This window comes from Varanus komodoensis, unplaced genomic scaffold (assembly GCF_004798865.1).
Source record: "Varanus komodoensis strain SLA01 unplaced genomic scaffold, ASM479886v1 scaffold14_1, whole genome shotgun sequence".
NCBI classification, from domain to species: Eukaryota; Metazoa; Chordata; class Lepidosauria; order Squamata; family Varanidae; genus Varanus; species Varanus komodoensis.
The window spans coordinates 10,069,933-10,093,361 of record NW_025335438.1 but is presented as its reverse complement, the minus strand read 5'-3'; the positions used below and the strand labels follow the sequence as shown (position 1 = coordinate 10,093,361).

The 23,429-nt window shown below is 37.2% G+C and overlaps 1 protein-coding gene across 6 annotated transcripts in view; it reads right to left on the bottom strand.

Moving 5' to 3' along the window:
• STAU2 (staufen double-stranded RNA binding protein 2) overlaps positions 1 to 23,429 on the bottom strand; it is a 169,260-nt gene that overhangs the window by 55,404 nt on the left and 90,427 nt on the right. For 2 of the 6 annotated variants that reach the window (XM_044423932.1, XM_044423930.1), the window contains 2 exons: positions 10,736 to 10,849; positions 4,490 to 4,621 (listed from right to left, as the gene is read on the bottom strand). In XM_044423932.1, the coding sequence (XP_044279867.1) occupies positions 4,490 to 4,621; positions 10,736 to 10,849 (246 nt within the window). Of the gene's footprint in view, positions 1 to 3,400; positions 3,447 to 4,489; positions 4,622 to 10,735; positions 10,850 to 23,429 lie in introns of those variants that run through there. The other 4 variants (XM_044423931.1, XM_044423934.1, XM_044423933.1 and 1 more) reach the window with 3 other exon arrangements.

Below are 23,429 nucleotides of genomic sequence, written 5' to 3'. Positions count from 1 at the left end.
ATATAATCAGTATTCTGGGTAGATGAATTACCTTCAAAATATACCATGGTGTGGGAAAAGGGAGTAGGCTGAGTGGAATGTCAGCCAAGCAAGCTTTCCATTCAGCTAACCCCAGGATTTCTAGCCTGAGTCACGAAATTTCTTGAAAACATTTACAAGCAAGTTTGGTAATAAGGACTTAAAACGTAGAAATAAATGAGAAAATCAGGGTTGCACAAGTCCGTATTTTTGAATATGCAACATTTTTGACTGAAGAGTATACAGGAAACATAGGAGGGTAAGGAAATACAAGGGGAAAAGAAGCACGATAAGCAAATTTAAGGACACAGGGATGAGACAAAAAGCAAAGCAAACAATTGTAATGCATGAAAAGGCTGACCAACATCTCTACGACAATTACAGAGATGTTATTAAAATATGTTTTTTTCTGCCATAGTACTTAGAAGGCAGTGTTAAAAAAACAAAACAGTCATCATTTCTTAATTCAAGGGATAGGTTTTTTTTTAAAAAATCGACCCTTAACAATTGTACTGTGAAAATTTTAGATTTTAGAAACCAGCTATTATATCTTAACTTTATTTAACAAATCTATAATTATCACAGTTTTTAATTTTGTTAGAAACTCACACACACATGGAGGCAGGGGGAGGAAAGTTTATACAATAGAAGTTCTTTTCCTATTCCCAAATTAATTACTTTGAAATATCTCTCAGATTACATCAGTTTCTTACTCATGGTCATGTTGAAAGATGGCATCTATTGTATAACATTAGTGATGCATTAAATTAGTTGTTTACATTAATGTCTAAACATAGGAGAATCTTTTGTGTGAGGTCTTCAAAGATTCCTTCTCTAATAACGCCTCCCAAAACAAGTAATGTTGTCTTTTTTGTTTAGTTAATGCACCACTGGAGAACCCAAAGATATGCAATCTTGTTCCCATCTGTGCCTGAAAATTGTTGAACATAAGATGTCCCTATGAGGAATTCATATTTTAATGAATTTATTCTGCTTTTAATGAATTATTTATGCTCTGACATAACATGTTAAGGCTTGAGGTGCTGGAGTTTCTAGAAAGCATGTATTTGAAAAAGATGACAATATAGAGAAAAAGTCAAGCTGATTTTGAATTATACCAGGCTACAAGCCTAGAATGAAATCATGAAGGAGACATAATGAACTTAGCATAACTGCTTTCCTTACTGTAGTCCTGAAACACTTTTCAAACCATTGCCAGCCATTTTTAAACATTGTCATTAAATGCACACTTTATATAGCATGTTATCTCCAAGATTCAATAACAGTCTGGGATCCAGAAGATTGTACCCACCAAAGAACAATGAACTCTGATTGCTGGTTCCTGAGATTTGGACAGAAATCCTCTAGACTCTAGAGGATGGATCCTCAAACTATGTCCTGCGGGCCAGATCTGGCCCACCATGCCCATTTATCTGGCCCACCTCAGAGGTTTTGGACTCCGCACACCTGCACCCGCTGCTGCCCGCCTCGCCACACGTGCTTGCTGCTGCCTCACCGCATGTGCGGTGAGGGGGTAGCTTGCTCACTCAGATATCATTTTGGACTTCCTTGGAGATATCTGAGTGAGCAAGCCGCTGCTTCGCCATGTGCATGCCTGTTGCTGCCACCACCGCCTCACCAGCCCCCCTGCCCCCGCTGCCTTTCAACTGGCCCCCTGTTGAAAAGGTTGGAGGACCCCTGCTTTAGAGCACCCATCAATGTGGCAGGAGTAGCTGTAGCCTGAGGAGAAAATTCAAGCAGCTCTTCCCTGAATGTGTGGCATACATATAGGCACTTGGTTTGGTGGGATCATTTTGGCCATGATGTAAGTCATGTTTTCCTGTGACGCTTAGGAGGATGATTTCTCTCCAGGCCAGTTTGCACATGAATTTCCATGAAGAGCTTGTTGTTCTGGTGCATGCTGCCACCATTTTGAGAATTCAAGTCATGGCTGGACATCCTGCAGCTTTTTGTGTGTGAACCTGGTGAAAGTGGGTTGATGGGGGCAGTTACAAGTCCCTGTGCAACAGGCTGTAGGTTCTGAGTAGCTTTCTATCCACCCCAACAACCCACCCTTGCCACATTCACATGGAACCACAAATTGAAGCATGTCCTGCCATGGCTTGAATCTTCAAAATACAAAATGGCAAGCCCCATGGGAAATTGACCCGCGGTGGTTTGCCACTACATCTGTACCAAGGTACTGTTAGGTACATCTGCATGTATTGCCAGGTGCAAATTACTTCATGCCATGGGCAGAAATTACTTTCACATGCATGGCAAGAACACAAACAGCTTATATGTGGGTCTGGTTTGGTCGTTATTTTGGCCAAGGGATTCCATTAGCTCATTTAGCAAGCAGGGAACCACTTTTACTCCTCTTTTTGTTAAGAATGCATTTGTTTCATTCTTATATTAAACAAGGAAAGCAAATAACTATTATTCCTATCTTACAGGCTTCTGGAGTCCAGAGTAAACACCCAATGCTCTTTCACTGACTATCAAATAGAGATTTCCTTAGAAAAATTCAAATAGAGAACTAAGGCAAATACGCTAGTGAAGAATAAAACTTCCAACATGAGTAGCGTATTTAGAATGCCACACACTACCATTAGCATGAATTACTTAATTTTAGCAAGAAATGTTAAGATGCTTAGTTGGATTAGTTAGTTAGAATTATTTCCAGATATTGAGAGGATCATACCGAACAAAATAATATTTATTAAAACTTGATTCCAGTTTAGGTTTAACTTCTGCCTAGGTGATAGGGGCAGGATTACCCAAATGTTTCCCATATCTAGTCATGTTTTACATATGATAACAGGATTAAGCATGAACATTCTCTTAGAACCCTATCTTATATATTCACACACATCAGAAATTCATCCCAACATATATAAGGTCCATATGTTGTAATAAACATTATTATTTGTACAAGATTACAGGCTAATTCCATGGATAGTGGAATTTTGGGGGTTGGAGACATATTTGATTTATATTCACTGCATATCATGCACTCAGAGCATTTAACAACCCTTTTTCAAATATTAACAGCTGTATCCTTGGCTGACTAACAATCTAAAGAAATTAAAAGGTTTGTGGAATAAAAAAGACCAAATGAAATAAAAATATAAACATATGTACTACTTTAGCATATACAGCCAGTGGCCACAATTACAAGCAGCATTTTATGTAGCTTCCAGCCATGATAACAGAGACATCCATAGACAGTTTCCACAGAAGAATCACATGGAGAGAAAAAAGCAGCTGGTTTGTACGTGTGAGCCAGCCCATGGTAATAAATAAAATCAGAAAAAATGAAGGGTTGAGATCAAAAATTACATGTTTCTAGGGGAATGTTTTAAAGAACATAATACCTTATAAAGCAGAATTCTAAATGCAGGCAGTAGCATCTCCTTTCATGTATTCTGTAGAAAATAATTTAAAAACTGATGAATGTGAATCTGTGATTCATCAATTTCCTAACACAGAAGCAAATGATCGGTTGATACAGGTGTGCAGGAATTTGTGTAAGGAATATTTATTTAATTTGTATGCCACAACCCTTAGCCATAACACTTTCTAGGTGACTTACCATATGAATATGAAGGCGGCTTCATATTTCTGGAAATTTCAGATTTTAGTATCACTTCACATTGTACTAGGAGTTACTATGGTAGATTTTAGGTATTCAAAACATTTTGAACCTTAAAAAAATTCTGTGACCCTGTTATATTATATTACATGAATCAGTGCAGGCCAAGAGATAGCTGATGGAACACTGTGATTCAGCTGTTTGCCAAACTGCAAACCCAAAGCACATGTGGACGCATCTGTGTCCAGCAGAGCATTTCAAACTTTTCCTCTGAATAGTTCCCTTATATGTACTGTGGTAAGGGCATCCAAAAATTCAGCTAGATTAAGTCAAAGGGTAATCAAGACTATGCATTGGGTTTCTAATGGTGACTAGTCAGATGCTGCCAAGAAGCTGGATATGAAGGCAATGGTCCTCTCTTGTTATTGGCCCCTACTGTATTGGTATTCAAAGAAAAACTGCCTCTGAATCTGGAAGCTCCATTAACACTGTAATCCTATTCATGTCTTCTCAGAGGTAGTCCCATTTGGGTTTATTCATAGGTAAGTCTTATGTTACTGCCCAGCATTTTATCTCCACCATTAGCTTGTGTTAGTAAGTATATCTAATGCTTAAACTATCTCCCCTAGCTGTTTTCATGCAACTGATATATTTAAAGAAATGTTGCTTGCTTTATATTTTTAGCAATATGCTCCTTAAATTATTTCACTCTCTTTCTCTTTGGCTTTTGCTTTGCTATAGTTTGTATTCTGTTTTCAATCCCCATTCCCTTGGGGCACAAAGAAAAAAATGGCCTGTAGTGCCATTCTGGAGACTTCTAAAAGGAAAAAACAATAAACGCAACCCCACATAAAAGCATAACAAGTTGTGATTTACCTCTTTGCTCTCACTTATCTGCCTATGATAAATGAGGATATATGCTCTGGGAAGTGGTTCCTTGTTAGTCTGCAGAAAAGATGTCAAGCAGTCTGTCGGTATTATTGTTGTTCTAGTAGCTCCCATAACAGGCTGGGCAGCCAAACCAAAAGATAAACAAGATAAAGAAAAGTGTAATAATGAATGGTAACTGTACTTGGTAATATGATGTTGTGTGGGAGGCAAGGACTTGGACTCTAAGGAAGCTTTGTTTAGCACAGAACATTAGGGGTCTGGTCTGAATGGGGAGCAGATGGCTGTAAGCCACCTGCCTGTTTCGCCTGTGGTGAGACCACTTTTTAACCAGTTTAATTTTAAACATCAGGCTAAATTATGATGTTCTAAATTATGTTGGTACAAAGCATCTCCTAGCAACTTCTTGACTGGTCAGGTATCAGTAACAGTGGAACAAATTGTTCTCTGGCTACCCTCCCCTTTCTAATATCAGTTCTTCCTTGATGTGAACATGACATGGAAAGAATGACACAGAGGAGTTTTCTCTGCCTTGACTCACTCAGAGATTTCCTCCCTCTATTTCGGTGGAATCCCACATTGCATCACAAAGATTGCTTCAGAAAAACAGCAGGACCCCCATATCCGCTGGCTGTTACCATGTTTTCATTTAACTGCAGTCAATCGTAGTACAAAAGAGAAGTCGTAAAGTGCTGTAAAGTGCCAAAGAGAACTCGTAAAGTGCTTCCTTTAAGTGAAAAATCTTGATTTAATAGGGAAAGAAAAAAATCATATGCTAAGGTTTCTGGAAGTATGGTAAGAATGAATTTTCTATCCATGAAATTGTGAAAAGAGAAATGTATATGTACAGTACATAGTGCATATTGTGTTTGTTATAATCCACAGGCATCTCCTGTGGGGCTTGGAACCTATGCTCCTAGATATGGGGGTCCTGCTATTGTTATCTATAACAATAATTTTGTTCATTATGAGCATTTCTGCTGGTACTTCAGCATCAATGCACAGCTGAGCAGCAGAGTGAATACAATTCTGAGGCCTTACTGTCAGGATTATAAATATGTTGCAAAAACACAGGGTTGATCCTAGCCTGCTAGGATAATATTTTCCCCCTTCCCATTGCAGCCCCAAGACATCCACCAAATCTTTTCTGGACTGGGACAGCCAATTCAGATAAACTCTAGTGCAGATATGGTACATATATTGGGACGGCATGGGTGGAGAGAGAAGAGCAAGGGGAAGCTCATTCATACAACGTTGAATTTAAGCCTGGTATTTTGGAGTACTTCATATATGCACTCACGATGATGTGACTATTCTAATAGGGATGTAGGGATTTGGTTAAATCCATTCCATCTGTGATTCTGTCATCCACCCACTGATGGGTTCAGAGGGTTTTGGGTTTTTTTTTGTTTTTGTTTTAGGGATGTATGACTATTTCTTTCTTGTATACTAATCCACTTTTATGAAAATGTGACTTACTGCAAATCCTCCCCAAAAGCATATAGTCTACAGAAGGTGTGCAGCATTTAAAAAAATCTGTCTGCACCAGGTTCTGCAGGTTAAATTCATAGAAACTGAAATCCAATTGACTCTTTTCTGGATTTCTCCATATTCTTGTATTTTAATCTTACTAATTGTTTGATACCAGGTGTTTGCTATTACATGATCTTAAAGGCTAATTTGATCAAAAGTGAATTTTGAAGATGTTACCATTACAGAATGTATAAGTACTATTATAAAGCAATAAAAATTACAAGGCCTAAAGAGTACTACTACGTATGTAACATCTGTAGATACTTTAAGTGGAAGTAGTTACAAAATTAAGTCACAAACTGAAGTAAGGAGTGTCTACAGCACACCTGTTCATAACATCTGAAATCACTCCACAGTGAAAAGAAATGCAAATTTCTCATATTAACTCAATATCTTAACCTTTAGGTATTCCCTGATATAAGTGGTCATTCTATTTATTTACTTTTTTCCTATATAAAACAATTTCTGTTTAGAGAACAAGGGAAACAATTTATCCAGGAGAGCAAGCTCCATTAGAGAACTTAACGTGCAACAAACTCTTCTATTTGCCACAGTTTTTACCAGAGAGCAGCAATAGTTTCATAGGTAGCACAGTAAGATCTCAAGCTACTTTCACTGGTCTCAAATACGAGAAATAAGAAACAAACCAGAGTTATACTTCAAAATAAGGAGCATTCAATATGTTCCACAGGGTTATGATCAAATTATTACAATTTTGGCATATGCCACTATCACAAGAATCTCTTCTTTAACATATACACAAAGCAATCAAAGTCTGTTCAAACTTAAGTCAAACTTTTACATGAGAAGCCAAATAGATTTGAAGTGTGGCACTTCTCTTTTTATAAATTAGTCACTGAATGAAAATGATCACTGAGCAGTTCCAAAAACAAAACTACTTTGGGGAGAGTTTTCAGAAAGTAATAACTTTGATGAGTGAAGAAAGAAAAAGAATCTCAGGAAAGGGAAGATGAAAGATACTAACGGGATCAATAAACTGCTTCCAGAAAGAGTTTGAGTCTTCTTAATGTGTAGGTATATCTATACACTTATGGCCTGAGCTAGTTTAGTTGCACTTGTTTTATTATTACTAAGCTGAAATTTATTTTTAGGAAATCTATTACAAAAACATGGGCTCTGAATTTTATCTGCATCATATGAAATGGATCTAGTATAGCGGAAATGCTTGCAGAATTCATGAGCTATGCAAACTTGTTTCTCCATGATGCGGGCCAAGCAACTGAAAACAAACAAACAAACAAACAAACACTGAATGACAAATAGGCTCTTGACCAGATAATAATTGTGGCAAACACACACTCTTGTTGGTACATACAAACTATCAAGGAAATGTTGCACATCTTTTTGTGGGTGGAATGGATTTATAAATTAGTTCTAATATTGAACAATTTCATTGAACAGGAAAAAACTGGTCAAACTTACAGAATAATTTGTTAGAAGTGGAGCTGAAATCTTATACATATGCAAACAATTGCTGTGAACATATTCTGCAAGCACATGGAATGTAAAACATAAATTTATATCACTGATGTATTTCAACTTTGATCAAGGTGGACCACCCATGTACAATAGAATAATATTTGTTAGAAAACCAAGGGGATGGCCCTATTCATCTCCTGGATGTGGCAGGTTGTGCGCTAAAGAAGAGTGTGTTGGTAATAAGGGCAAAAGCACAAATCACATTCCAGTGCAAACCAACAAGAGGCAGATATAAATTAAGCACTCTTTGCCTACTTTCTATATCATAAAGTATATGAACATTTATTAATAAAGAGATTCAGAATAACTTTTATGAAATATATCCACTATGTTTTTTTTATAAACTCTCACATGAAGAGTCACTGAGGTGACACTCTTTGGGCTTCCCCTGAAATTATGGGAGATGTGGAATTTCTTCCATTGGGTGTCTCTTGCTCCCTTTTCCTTGTAAGATCTAAGTAGCATGTGATATGAATATGAATAGATGATATTGTGCTGTGCATTTCAACTCACAACGGAGACTGCTGACATCCAGAGTAGTGAATGTTATTAGCTATGCACCTAGACAAGCTCTGTCTTCTTTGTAATCTATCTATCCTTTAGTGTAGATTTTAATGGTATTTGGAATGTAATAACTAACTTGGGTAGAAAAAAATATTACATTTCATGCAAACGGACGGGGTGTGTGTGTGTGTGTGTGTGTGTGTGTGTGTGTGTGAAAAGAGAGAGAGAGAGAGCTGTGTGCCAAAGACTGTTCCAGCTGTTGCCAGGGAAAAGCAAATGCTTTGTCATATATTTCCTAAACATGAAGTACCAGCAAAAATAACTTAATATGAAACAGAAGACAAAATAGATATAAGGGGTGTTTTATGTTTCCTATATAAGAATACCACGAATATGGCATGCAGTCCAATCAGAAATAACAAACCATGATCTATCTGGCATATGCAACAACTTAGCAGATGACAAGCCTAACAGAAACACTGTGATTGGACAAATTTTTCATGGTAAGAGGTGATATATGGCAAAGATTCAGTGTATGTTCTGACAATCAAAAGCATATCTAAGAAATATTCTAGTGAGTTAACAATGACTTTGATATATTTGCTATATTTATTTTAGTTTTGTTAAATCCATGTTCAATATTATGTGATTACTATTCTGAACATGGGGAAATTAGCAAGGTAATTAAATATGAGAATGTATTAAGAAACTGTTCAATTGTTTTTTAAAAAATAAAAAATGTGAAAATATGCATATAAAGAGGTAAACTAGATACTAGGAATGAACTGGAAAGGGACTAAAAATAAGACATCAAGAATCCTAATGTATTTATGTAAATTTTCATTGCAAGCTACATTTAAATTACTGCACATAATTCTGATTACCACATATCAAAATTGAAATTAAAAATCTAGAAATGTACAACGAAAATGACTAGCCACTAAAGCAACTTTCCTGTGAGTAAAGGCTAAATCGGTTTTCACTCAGAGGAAAAGATCAGCTGGTATCAGAACAGAAACAGTTAGAAAAAGGAAAACGCTTGTAAGGATATGAATGATTTTCTTCTTCCCTTGACTTGGTGTGTCATATACTGATTTAAATACCTTGTACTATATCTGCAATATTGAGATATTTATTGAAGCTAATTGCATTGCATTTTGTGTTATTTATGTCTTGTCTTTTTTCCTTTCGTGGCTTATGTTTGGAATCACTTAGAGGTAGGCCACAGTATATTCAACTAATTATTGCTTGTTCCATTATTTTAGGATGCAATCTTATGTTTACAATACAGAAACTACCTAGATATAGGACTATCTGGATCAGTGTCTCAGCTCCAGAAATGTGCTGAAAGGCAGGAGCTAGAAATCTGAATTTGCAGAATTCTCCCTCTGCCAAGCTTTGTGCCCATCTGTAGCTTCAAGGCTGAAAGGCCAACCTTGAAGCCAGAGATCTGTGTGCAAGCAGGGAAGCACAGAGGGAAGAGCTGCCATGACATGATGTATCCTGCAAGTGCCTCAGTCTATCTTCCTTGTGTACTCAGGAGAAGGCTTAAATGGACAGTATCAGTCATCTAAGTCTCTTGGCAAGGTGAGAAAATCAGGGAGGTCACCTCTGATGCTGCCTTCCTTCCTTCCTTCCTTCCTTCCTTCCTTCCTCCCTCCCTCCCTCCCTCCCTCCAGTGGGATGTCCATAATCCTTCAAGTCTGGAGCATTACAGGCCAGTCACACTGTATAATCCTGCCTGACTGTTGAACCGTGTGGATACATTTGGATTTTATTTTGTTAGACTGAGGGTTTGTTTTGTTTTGGTAATATGTGAACATTAGTTATTTTTAAAAGTACAAAGTTTAAAAATAAAAAATAAAATAGACCAAGCAAAAACAAGAAACAGAGTTACACTTTTATCAATGATGTGGCAAGGGTAGGTACAATTACTTACATAATATTAAAATTTGGGTAATCATATGGCAGCATATCCAGGGCATACAAAGGGGCAACAAAGAGTAACCAACTTATGGAATTTATTACCACAGCATGTGGAGATGGCTATGAATTTAGATGCTATTCTATTAAAGAAATTAATGTTTGATATGTCTATCAATAGCTGTTTTTCAAGATAGCTAAAATGGAACTTATGTTGGATGAAGTATATATAATTGGCAGATGTTGGGGACAAAGCATAGGGGATTCTCCTGATCTCACTATACATAGAGATGAGGGTATTGGTGGAAAGTAACATCTGAATACTACACCTATTTTATTTGGAAAAAAACCCCAAACCCCTACAGGTTTCAGGTTAAATCAAGAGTCACGGGTCACCTGGAAGTGCTAGAAGGACTACACATTATTTCCTCCTCTTTTAAAGCACTAGGTCTGAGAGAATCATCACTATGTAACAAAAATATGAGTAAGGCTTCATAGTTTTTGGTGTAAAACTAATAGCAGAATACTCATTCTTTTACAGTAAGTTTTTTTAACACTTTGACTTTTCATTATGCTCTGCGAGGAATCAGAAACAAAGTCATCCCATTTGCCTCATTTCTGCATAACATGTACCTTGTATATTTTTAATGAAAATGTAGAATTACATTCCAAAACTGACATGCATAAAAGAACAATTTGGGATACCTAAATGTTGTCTTAGGCAGAGTTTCAGAGGTTACTGGCCAAAAATAAAGGAGCTAAATCTATTTATACCTGGTTATGGCTGGCTTCAGTGGAGCTTCCAGTACCATGGAAAGTCATCTGCACAGGAGATAGTGTCAAGCAGGTCATGCATTCTTTGCCATTTTGTCTGTCACTGTAGTGTACCTATAACAGAACATGACACACCATCTTATTAAGGTCCAAGCTACTGAACAAGTAATTCTAAAAACCAATGCAAAGAGTTCTGAAGCTCATCAGAGTACAAACTGCTTAGCCCTACTTGTGGCACAAATTAATGAATATTTTATTTATTTGTTTAAAACATTTTACCCTGTCCTTCCTGATAAAACATCTCAGGGCAGCTTATAATAACTAAAATAGTAATATAATACAATAATTAAAACAAACAAAAAAGCTGGGGGACAAAAAGTGTAACAAAGTACATTTCCTCACTCAGGAAGTGAGGGGAAACTATGCTCAAGCAAGCGAACTAAGCACATATTAAGGAAAAAGAAAAATGCAACACAAGACACACACCAGACAGCACCGCTAGCTGGTCCAGTCCATGGGGGCGGGGAACCTTCCCCAAAGCATTGCCAGCCAAATTATTCAATGCCATGCGCAATCACAGTATTTGGCAATAAAACTTTGGTTGGTAACTATTTTTCCTGTTGGATCTCTCCAAGTGGAAGGTAGAGGTCAATGGCCAAAGCTCCTAAAACAGACTTGCTAGTAGAGCACATCAGCCCCTTCTTTGCCCCAATTATCAAAAAACTCATTTGAAAAGCTTGAATAAGTGGCACCATTAACTTAACTGCTAACACTGATGCTATCAGACTAAAGGTTGGATGTCTAGCATGTGTGTGTGGGGGCATGCATGTCTAAATGTTGTGTAGATATTTATTTCATTCAACACTTGATAATGTTTTCTACCCTCTCTCAGATATTCTCCCCACCAAGCAGGCCTGCTAAATTGCTTGTGGAACTTTGCCAGAAAGAAATATAATACTTAAGTTAGAAACCAAGAGGAGACACTTGGTGTACACAGTGGCTTAACTCTGAGTAATTAAAGGGATCAAGCATGTGACTTCCAAATCTAAACAGAAATTCAACTGTTATCACAAAAAATGTTTCAGACACTCAGATGAGTGCAGTATGTTGTAGCCGTGACCCTAGAATTCAGAACACTTTAATGGATTTTAAGTATATTTTATTTTTCTGTTTTTCCAATTACATGCAGGAGAGTAGTGTTGCCTGTGACCAGCTGCAACTCATTTCCTCATGTGGATTTATCAACTGCAAAATTTTCAGAGGTTTTTTCAACCTAAGTACTGGTATGATTTCTCATATTATTTTTTAAATTGCTATTTATCTCTATTTTACTTTAGCATTGTTTTGTGTTTCTCTATTGCAATATTTAACATTCAACATTTGAACTGTTTTGTTATTTTTATCTATATCATAAAATGAAATCAATTGTATAAGACTGACTAATGGACCATTACACCATAAATGAAGGAAAAACTACTGTGAACACTTATTTGTTACAGTCAACTGGAGCAGGCAAAGCCAATTCTATCTCTACCACCATGTTTGAGATCACATACGATTATTCCTCAGGAGTACTTCAACTCCAGCTACTAGGGTGTACATGAAAAAGAGAAAACTGCTCTGAAAATGTATGTTTTTATTTTGAAATTTAATACTGAACATGCCTAATTGATATGCCTTTGAACCTATGAATCCTGTTCTCCTACTTGAAATTCTTTGGCTTCCACTCAGAGACATGAAATGGGATCCAGAGGCCTCCTTCAAGGTAGTATTTCTGTTTTAGGGATATTAGATTGCAATTATTTTGTTTCTGGGAAAACATGAATCTTCCTGCAGCTACTATATTCATGGCTGTTACAAAATTGTCTCCTGACAACAGTTGCAAGTGTCTTGAACAAGACTTCATAGCATCACTAATAAACAACACAGTAATCCCTCACAGTCATGTTCGTGCCACTTCAAACTAATTGTTAAAAAAGTTTTATTTAATTTTTCAAGTTAGTTTCTAATCAATTGTGTTTACGTCTTTAAGGCTGCTGCCTGATGCATGTACAATATTAAGAATTCATGGTGAAGGGAGTGTGCTGTGACTTCTTGTTGGGGAGCTAACCATGGTGGAGCATGACCTTTATGACAGATGGGTCTAAGGAAAGTATTATACATTAAAAATGTGCTTCAAAACGTTCTTTATGTATAAAAACACGTTGCCCAGTTCACCAGTTACAGGAAGCATTTCTGCATTTAAGATCTTTTGAATATGTACACATGCTACTAAGTGCATACAAATGCTAAGCATCCAGGGCTGGGCTGGCTTTCTGAGAAATATTCCAAATCTGCTGATCAGTATTAGTGCAATACCTGCTTAGACCAGATTAAAACTCGGAAAGTTCTGTCAACCTAATAAAGACATTTCAACAATATGGAGCTTAGTTTTCTTTTGGAATTTTTCTTTTAGCCAACAAGGCTACCTTTTCTTTTTGTTTCTTCTGAAAGAAATATAACTGGCCCTATTTCAGGCAGGTAGTGAAGATGAATTTATTTAAGCAGGCTTTTTTCAAACATGATTTAATCATGGGACTTATGCTGGTTGAGAACTGCTAATTGATTCTATTGCTTAGTTTTGTACCTGTTGATTTTATTGTGCCCTTTGAATGGTAAAGAAAGTTGTCTAATGCACTTTTGTCAAAACTAATGTATAAATGAATCACTTACGTATAACCTGGTAGATTCAGAATATCAGTGTGAAATCTATGTGTACCGTTGTGCCCATGGATCCCTCTCTTAGTACCTTAATGTCTCCTAACTCTCTTGATTTTTCTCAGGATTTTTATTTCATTTGTTCAGATTTGTTTTAATTAAAGTATCTTGAAAGGGGACAGCACCCCTCCTGTACCATTGTTATTAGGGTGCAAAACAGAAGTTTTGCACTTTGAAACTCAGATCCCATTTCCAATAGGTTCCAATAGGGCCTTGTGCAAGTAGCTTTGATTTTAGCCTCACCAGTTTGTTTTCTGGGAAATGAGGGTTTTATGATTGGACTTACGCATCATGGCCACCATTGTTTGAATGGGCAAGTCCCACAACTTCTAAAATTTCTAATATGTAAGTGACCCAAAAGGGCTGGGGCTGCCTGGTATAAGCTGACAATAGTGAGTGGGAGTGTGTCCGGCCACAGAGAAATATGACAAAATTCAAAGCGTTGCCTTTGACATACAAAGCTCTAAATGGGTTGGGACCAGGGTTCCTGAGGGAGCACCTCTCTCCATATATTCTTAGCCACCTGCTTAGATCCTCCTCTGAAGTCCTCCTCTGAATCCCCCCGCCATGAGATCAAGGGGAAAGGGGCTAGGAGGGGACCATTCTTAACAGCAGTGCCAGACTTTGAAATTTACTCCTCAGGGACACATGGCTGGTGTTGATTCTGCTTTCCTTTAGCCACCAGGTATAAACTATTTTGGTCCAACACATTTTTGGTTAATTTCACTTATTTAATGTATAATTTATATTTTGTTATTGACTAGTAATTTAATTTTGGCTGTTAATTTATTGGTTGCATTTTGTCATGCTATGCGTGGTTTTATACTTTTATTATATGAGATGGTTATAACCTATTGATTTTACTGGTTTTATCTGTTTCATCAGTTGTATTTATATACTATTTTCAGCATTTGCAAGCCACCCAGGGAAACAAAGGGGTGTGGGGAAGCATAGAAGTGGAAAAAGAAAGAAAGATTCTAAAACCTGAAACTCAATTATTGTGTCAGTCTGACAGGACTTTTATGATTCAGGAAAGGTTGGCTAACATTTGGCACTTAAAAGACATTGCTTTCATCATTTCAGAGTTAGGTAACATTTATTTTCACAATGACTTAGGTATGACGTGACATCAAATGACATGCTCACTCATTCAGTAACTATGTGACAGTGATGGGTGTATAACAGGCATGTAGATATAAGCCATGAAAAGAAGAACAAAATTGCTGTATTGTGCTGAAGCCACATTTGCTATCACTATAAAGTTTCTCTACCTCATATCACTTCATGAATTTTTAGATGCACAAAGAACTTCTAGGCATAATTTTACAACAATGCAATCTGCAAAATAAAAATCAAATACAGATGGCTGCCTTTCTCAAGGGGTTTGACAAGAATATTGACTTAACACTGCAATAAGATTTCAAGAAATGAGCCAGAATGGCAATACTGAAGGACTCCAAATACTGATATAGTGCTTGAATCAGCATGCATGCTTAATTTTACATAAGAGTTTCCTTAATGGCCAGACCCCAGAGTTCCTCTGCTTAATGCACCATCCTCATTCAGATCATTTGGTTCTGTTTTTTTAAATCTTGCCACTGCCACCACCACCACACACTTCCATAGCTGTGCAAGCCAACTGCTTCCTGCTGAAGTTCCCAAGAATATCAACCTCCTCCTTCCCCATTTCTCAGTGGTTGAGGATACTCCCATTGAACTTGCCTCTGGTTTCCCTTTCTGCTCTCTCCTATTTATCCCTCTGCTCAGATTTAGGTGTTCTTTCTTCTGTATACTTGCATGCTCACATTTTCTATTTGTCCCCTTGCTGTTTCTCAATAAAAGAAGCTGATTTGTGAACAGGGAACAGAAGATCCCATTAAATGTTGCTGCACTGGATTTGCTGTTTTAGATGGTTGCCCTGGAAAGCCATGCCCTGCTTTCAAAAGTAAATTCATATCTGAGTCACTAAGAATGAGAAGATTGGTAGATGAAGGGGGTCATTCTTCAGAAGAAGCCATGTATTATTTACTTCTGTTGGCTGTAAATAATTAAAATTTATGAACTCTGTTGGACAATACACGAGCCTTCCATTAACCCGATACCAATGAGATTAGAAAAAGCTACTTATGGGAAGAAATTTTCCCACACCGAAGCTTAGCTGTTCACAGTTTGAAAACACATTTCTGTCTGGTTAAAAGCTTTCTTCCTTTAACATTTATTAGCTTAAAATTATTTTAAAAGTCATGGGAATTCATGTATCCAACCCCTGGAACATACCCTCTATGATTCAAAGCATCAGCAGGAGTTTCAGAGGGCCAGACAGAAATAAACTGGTAATAAAATGCCCCAGTGTCCTTCGATGCACAAATCTCAACAACTGACAGCACACTGCCATTTGCTAGGATGAGCAGAGGGAGGGCTCTTGCAAATAATTTCCTTTGTATTTATTTAACGCATTAAACAGACCTGTCCTCAGTTATTATTTATTTATTTATTTATTCTTTAGGACACCAAAAGAGCAGCTCTTATCCAGCATGATGATCCATGATTCTATTTCAGATTTGCATCCCTTCAGTGATCCTTGAGTCAGCATTTATTTTGTTCGTCTGTTTTTTTATTTAGATTTCTATAATGCCCAATAGCGGAAGCTCTCTCTGAGAAGTTGATCTTTTTTATCAGCATGCCTGATCACTCAGGTCATTGAATGGAATTCTTCAGGTGGTTTTGCATAAACCATTTAGGATCCACTTAAAATAAAGCTTTTAGTCTACTGGCTCCCTCTCTATGGAATTCCCTGCCAGTTGATGTCAGGCAGGCACCAGCTTTGCTTAGGTTTTGATAGCTGCTAAAGTCCATTTAAACCAGTTTTTCTGAATGATTGGCCACAGTTTTATAGATATACATTAATGTTAAAATATTTTCATTCTTTTTTTATTTTTTCCTCTTTATTTAGTCTTTACCTCTTGGGAAACTTTTTTTAGATATATTCTATATATGTTTTGTCAATAAATAATAGTAAATAATGCAGAACTAAATATCATGCACAAATTTTGAGCCACTGCAATAAAGAATAAAATGGAGATCTTAAAGGCACTGGAGTGGATCAGGTTTAATGGCAAACCATGGTTTGATGCTACATGAATGAGTCCTGAAGAACACTCAGATTCTTACCCCTTGTATGACACAATTCTTATTCCTCCTGTGGCATGCCATAATTAATACTGCCAGTTCTAGTTTGCAGGGCAGATACAAATAATGCAGTGGTGGTTTGATACAAATGGAAGACTTTGGTTAACATAAACAGTTATGGGGCATGACTGGGAGTGCAAAGTACTCAAACACAAAGATCCATCGAGGCTTGTTCATCTATCACCAAACCATGGTGCTACTTCTGAACAATCCCACTGTGCTAAGTAATGTTCATGATACTTCATTACAGCATATTCTGCTTCTTCCCACCTCTCTTTCACTGATATTAAAGGAAAACATTAACTACTATTTCATCTTCCTATTGTATCTGAAAAAGATTCCCTAAGATCTTTCTCCAGCTCTTCCTTCCACCACTACCACACTTTTTAAGATTTCTGACTTTAGAGGGCTTAATTATCACATAATTTTAGAGTCTGTGGCTATAGTACTTTTAAGATATCCTTTATTCAACTTGACTATCCTTAAAACAACATTTTTTCAATAGTTTTAAAACTTAGGTAACATTTTCAAGTTTTGCACTGCTAGGATACAGGAAGAAAATCGCAAATTAAGGTATAAGAAACCGCTATAAATTTTTTTATAATTAACATTAATGTACAATAAAATGAAAAATAAAGAAGAAAACCTTAGTCTGGATTGGTGTAATACAACATTAACTTTCTTTAAAAAAAACAAAAAACCTTGCTTCCTGAAATCCCGGAGTTTCTTGATCTATGGTACAACTAAATATTTTACTAATCTCACTGGGAAGCTGGCTAACTGCTCACCCCCTGTGGAATAAATCTAAGGCCTACATGAAAAACACCTACATTTAAGCAAACCCCCTTCCAAGATCATTAAGCATAGATAAAGGCCTGAACATTTACATGTGATCTATACTGCAATCATTGTGTCAAGAAAACTTATGTTTGATTAGTACACCTCAGGTTCATTAATCGCTGTGTTTGCCTCACAGTAGTGAGCAGAGTTTCTATTGTAGCTACCACACAGGAGGACAATACAAAGCAAGTGAAAGAATGACAGCTCCACAATATATCTTGCACCATTCCTGACATCAGCACTGTAAATAGATCTCATGATTCCTAACAACAACAACAGAGCTGGTGACTCTGTATTTCTCTATACTGTAATTAGTTCAAGAAAAGCAGTACAACTCTTGATGGAAAGCTACATAATTCTCCCCTTTCTCTGCCATCCTTAAAGCATCCCAGGAAGATATGTTAGGCTGAAAGTTAGTAATTCATACAAGATCTACCAGTGAGCTTAACTGTCTGCTTTCCAGGTCATGATCCAATACTCTAACCAATTCTCTCTCAACCAGAAATCCTTCAGATGTTTTAGACTACAGTCTCATCATCTGTGAGCATTGGCCATGCTGGCTGGGGCTAATGGATGCTAAAGTAGTAAACATGTGGAGAAAGCCAGGTTGGGAAATGTTGCTCTAACCATGATATTGGTTTTCAGCTGATTTGATTTAACTGAAAATCAACTGATTTAATGATATTCAAAAGACAATGTGCATTATTAAAGGTAAGAAAATAAGCACATCTAAACCACAAGCACAATCAGGATCTTGTCCTACACATAACTCATTAAAATTATGGGAGCTATGAAAAATTCCACTTAAATGAAGAAAAAGCAAAATATTCATTCAGGAATGCACATATTAGATAGTTATATTGAAGAGAATGTTGATATTCATTTAACAACTTAGTGTACACACAGCCAGAATTCTAAATTTTATTTGCATTTCATAGTTAAAAAATATAGAAAAGACTGACAAAAGAAGAGAAGTCTCAGTAACCACCTATTCCATCACAGGCATAGAAAACAAGCAGAGAGATAAAAAGTGATTCAGAGCCTTCTAATCCAGTATGTAAGAACAGTATTTCTTTTCAAAGGCATGCATTTCTGCTGAATAATTATGGCAAGCTGTATCCAATCTCTGTGAAGAATCAGGTTTGGAGAATAAAACAAACCAAAAAAGATAATATTTGAAATAACATTTTGATTTCTGCATCAGTGAAAATATGCTTTACACCTGCTACTAATTTTCTTCTTGGTTACAAATGCTTTAGCTTGCTCAAAGTAAAAAAGGAGAACAGATTTTGTGTAGCGCAAGTGAATCCAGAAACTGGAGTGCATGCAAGCTTCATTTGTTCTAGGAACTGCTGAAAATATGGTGTTAATTCAATTATAGCCTTGCAACATGACACACACAACACAGCTATTTCCATTTGTGCAAGGCATCTCTCTTCTGTTTTAAATATAATGTTGTTTCTTTGTGTTTACAAGTTGGAATGCCCTTATTTCCATCAAAGGCTCCTTCCTGAAAATCTATCCTCTGAAAAGCTAGACTTTTCACTTGAAACAGAACCATTTTAATGGTAACTTATGAATTCAATTACTCTCTAATCTATAGTTCTTACTATTTTTCTTTTGAATAATTATGTGTAAAAATTAAATGCACAGGTTAGGTTTGAACAACTAACCACCAGCCTACAAATAAAAAAAAACTGTGTTCCATGCTTTTACAATTCCATCCATAGCAACTTAAGCCTTCTGAAGTTTTGGCTTCACTCCAGTGCAAGGTTGGCATCTAACTTTATCAAGGATTTACTTAAAAGGAACTTGGCAGGGAGCACAGCCTGCTTTGTTTAGTACTGGTTACATTATTTTGAGAGGCCCTGACAGCTTTACAGCTATTAAAAAAACCCAAACAAAAACCAAATGTACTGGTTTTAAAAATATCACTTAAGATTTCTCCATGTACGAGGCAAGCTGCAGGCATGTGTAACAATGTGTGCAGTCTTAATGAATGAGGAAAAACTATTTTATTTGAGTCATGAGCCCTAAAACAGGCCCCACTTAATCAAGATCCTGCCATTGCTATCCTCCTAAATAAGTTAAAGGATGTGTATTCCCTGTAGCACACCAGAAACTTCTATTGGCAGCCCTGGAACCCACTGGAAATGCTACATAGGATCAGGGAATTTTCTTGACTGGAATGAGCCATAGGAAATGGGGAGATTCTGAAGACTGGGTAGAGCATCTGACAGAACATATCCAAACACCTTCTTTTGATATGGCTTCCTGCCCCACACCCTGCTTCCTTTTGTTTTTACTTTTAAGCTCTGACTGCGTTATCTTTCACTGTACCAGCTACCATTTCTCTTTGTACACACTGACTGTTCAGCAAGATATCACATAACATTTCTCAAGCACATACCATTATTGCTTTCTGCAGACCAAGCTGATGTCCCAGGGAGGAAATTATGTCTTCTGACTCAGCAATGTTTGAAGCGAAGTGCTCTTAGGGGAGGTCTACCACTTTAAGGTCAGCAGCTACAATCACTGAGATTTCTGAGTTTTGAGACTGGCAGCATTCAGAACCAGAAAATTTCTTGTGAGTAGCCAGGTAAACAATTTAACCAACCTTGAGTCCAAATTAAAATACTATATGCATTTAAATCATTATGAGGAGGAGGGAATATGAAATTGTATGCTGTCTGATCAACATGGTAAACTACAAGATATCTTCAACACACAAAACTGTAACACCTATAACTGTAACACACCTATAAAAGGAATCCAGAGAGAGCAAGCAAAAGGACACTGGAAAACTTCTCAACCTTCACAGTTCCAGCAATCTGACAGAGTTTGGCCTGAGGTTCCTCACAGACACCCGGAACCCATGAAAGTAGTGTGAGGAACATCAATAGGAATCAACTATACTTCCCCATGTATTTTGGGAGAGATACTTGAATTTAAGGTGAAAGAGGTTCTGAATACATATAAACTCTCTTCAAGGGACATGGGAGGATGTGTTTATTACACCTGATCTGTCACATATGCACAGGGATAGATACAGACAGTATCCAGTTCATGTTGGCTGAAAAGCACCATTAAACAATTATGAAATGGACCCAGATTATGGAATGGATACAGACTTAGACACATTTAGAGTAGGCACACTGTAATCAATAGGCCTTGTTAGTCAAGACACTTGCTTCTGAAAAGGGCTACATTTTCATTACTAACAAGTTTCACTGATTCCAGTAGGTCTACTCTAAGAATGACTGAGTCCGAATTCAGCTGTATGTGTTTCCAATATGTACGGCAGTCCATATATAAACAGGACATTCCAGTTTGTAGATGTCAGATACACTTGGAGGTAGGATGGGTGAATCAGAGGGGGTGGACCAACAATTAGATGTAGATATGAACATCCACATGTAGCATATGTTTCAGTTCATTAATTTGGAAAAGTTATGCTAATTGCTCATTTTGCAGTAGTTTGGATTTCAGAGGGTCAGTGGCATTGTTCTGTGATATTTCCTGCTCAAGTTTATCTTTATTTTAAGAAGCGAACAGCATTGAATTCATGCATCTTTCTAAATCAGTCCAAAGAGATCCACTGTTCTTCCTTGTAAACATGTAACTGAATCTCATCTCCTTTCTGAATAGAATTTAATTTTCAAAGCTAAACAATGAAAAAAAGAGGAGAGGAAGAAAAAGAAGACAATGATGACAATGCTTCTGTGTTTCATATCTACTAATTGTTGTCCATTTCATCCAGAATGTTCCAGAGGTATAAGGACAGTTGGTTGATTAGAGCCGTGGTTTTCAGTTTTTGTTTCTGGGAGTTATTCATTCAGTTAGCTATGATAAAAGGAATCTCTTTTTAATCAGTATCCACATGAGTGTTCAACAGGATGGTGCCCCTGTGCCACTTCCTGACCAGGACAGAAATTGCGCATGAGGGTCAAGAGCAGGAAGCAGAGGCAACTCCTTGACTGTGAATCAACACTGCATATCACCAATGAGAAATACTGAACAGGTATCCCTTGAAGGATCTTCTAATCTGAAACTGCAAAACCACTGATGTTCCAACTCTCTAATGCTTAATAATATAAAATAAAATATGGATAAGAATATGAATGTACTTTTCTTGATTTCGTATTAGTTGATCATTTACAGTTGAATCTGTGGAGATGTAAGATTTTATCTTTGGTTGAAAGGTACATGCCCTAGCTGTCACATCTGCAGTTTTCAGCGGTATCTGCGTCAAAAATATTAGCTTTTAAACATTGCCTGCCCAATTAATTGGAAACACTGTTTTAGTTGAAAGCCCTTTTTTACAAAAATGGTTTACCACATATACATGGCATATAAGATCCCCATGAAAAATTGGGGGACGTCTTATACACCTGACATACAATACACACCAGAAAAACAGTCCAAACTATTGATCACATCTTATAAGCAAGTTTGCCTTATCTGCCAGTATATACAGTAGGCATATGCTGTACTTGCTCCAAGTTTTTGAGACTCCTTGACCAAGAAACTCAATCTGTCCTCTGCCTCAATAAACCTACCTTCTCACCACCATTCTCATGAACTACTGTTATGAACTACTCTTGTTATTGCTGCTATATAAAGAGCCACTGAGCTAGAACAGCCTTCCCCAACCTGGTGGCCTTCAGAGGCATTTGGACCACAACTCCCAGAATTACCATCCAGCAGGGCCATTGACTGAGAATCTGGGTGTTGCAGTCCAAATGTTTCTAGAAGGCACAATGTTGGGGAAAGCTGAGCTAAAAGACAGCAGCATCAACTGCTTGCCCTTCTCCCCACAGAGACTAAGTGGCAAATGTACAAGCAGGTTGCAATGGTGAGGAGAAGAACAATCAGGGAGCTCTTGTCAGCAGTCCTTTCCTTTGTATGAAGCCAACCATGCCTAACCTTGACACTGGCACTCTGGTACCAGCTCCTGAGACTCTTCAAGACCAGACCTTTAAATTTGATTATAAAACGCTTCTTCCGCACAAAACTGTAATGCATCATTTATGAATAAAGTTTATTGCACTATGCCATAGTTATCAAGTAACACATGTGAATCAGCCCTACAGTTCAATAAGTATACATTTTTAAACACACATTCATATGGTAAAGTATGATTTGACATGCTTGTAAAAAAGCAACTTACATGAGGGTTATCTGTAAGCCATTTATATAAAGTGGATTCCTTATATGGCTTGGGTAACTTTTGTCACAGTAGTATAGTTCTTGTGTTGACATGCTGAATATCACCACCAAAGCCTAGAGATCCATTTCTCAGAAATAGCTCCTCAGAGGGCATTACTTCTGAGCAGTTGGTTTTTCAAACATGTCCGTTCATAGGACCACAGAAACTGAAACAAACCATTGTGGCTTATCACATCTTCCATGCATGCTGGCTAGATTTCCCTAATTAGGCAAACTAGCAAAGCTTGCCATGTCATCTGAACCCTGATGGCACAGCTTGTTTGGGTTGCACAGAAATCTTCAAATAACCCAGCAACAGCCCATGAATCATTGAAGAGGTGTTACCCACCCCAGACTAGTTATGTCTACATTCAGAAGCATGATAAGCCATGCCAATGTAGCCAAGTTAGGGAAATCTAGCTGGCATTTGACCTGCATGTCTGATAGTTAACAAAAGCCACCATGAATTGTTTCAGCTTGATCATGCAAAATGGGTGTATGTGTAATATATCAATTAATTTCACTAATAAGCTCAGCCTAGGTCAGATATAATAAATAAGAAAGCTGGAGCAGATGCACTGGTATTCCTAGTTTGGCCAAATTTAAAGAAAAAAAAGTTTGGCATACTTTATTGAGGAGGATCTGCTGAGTATTAACTTAAAATTTAAAACCTGAAACAAAGTGAATGGCAGCAAATGGA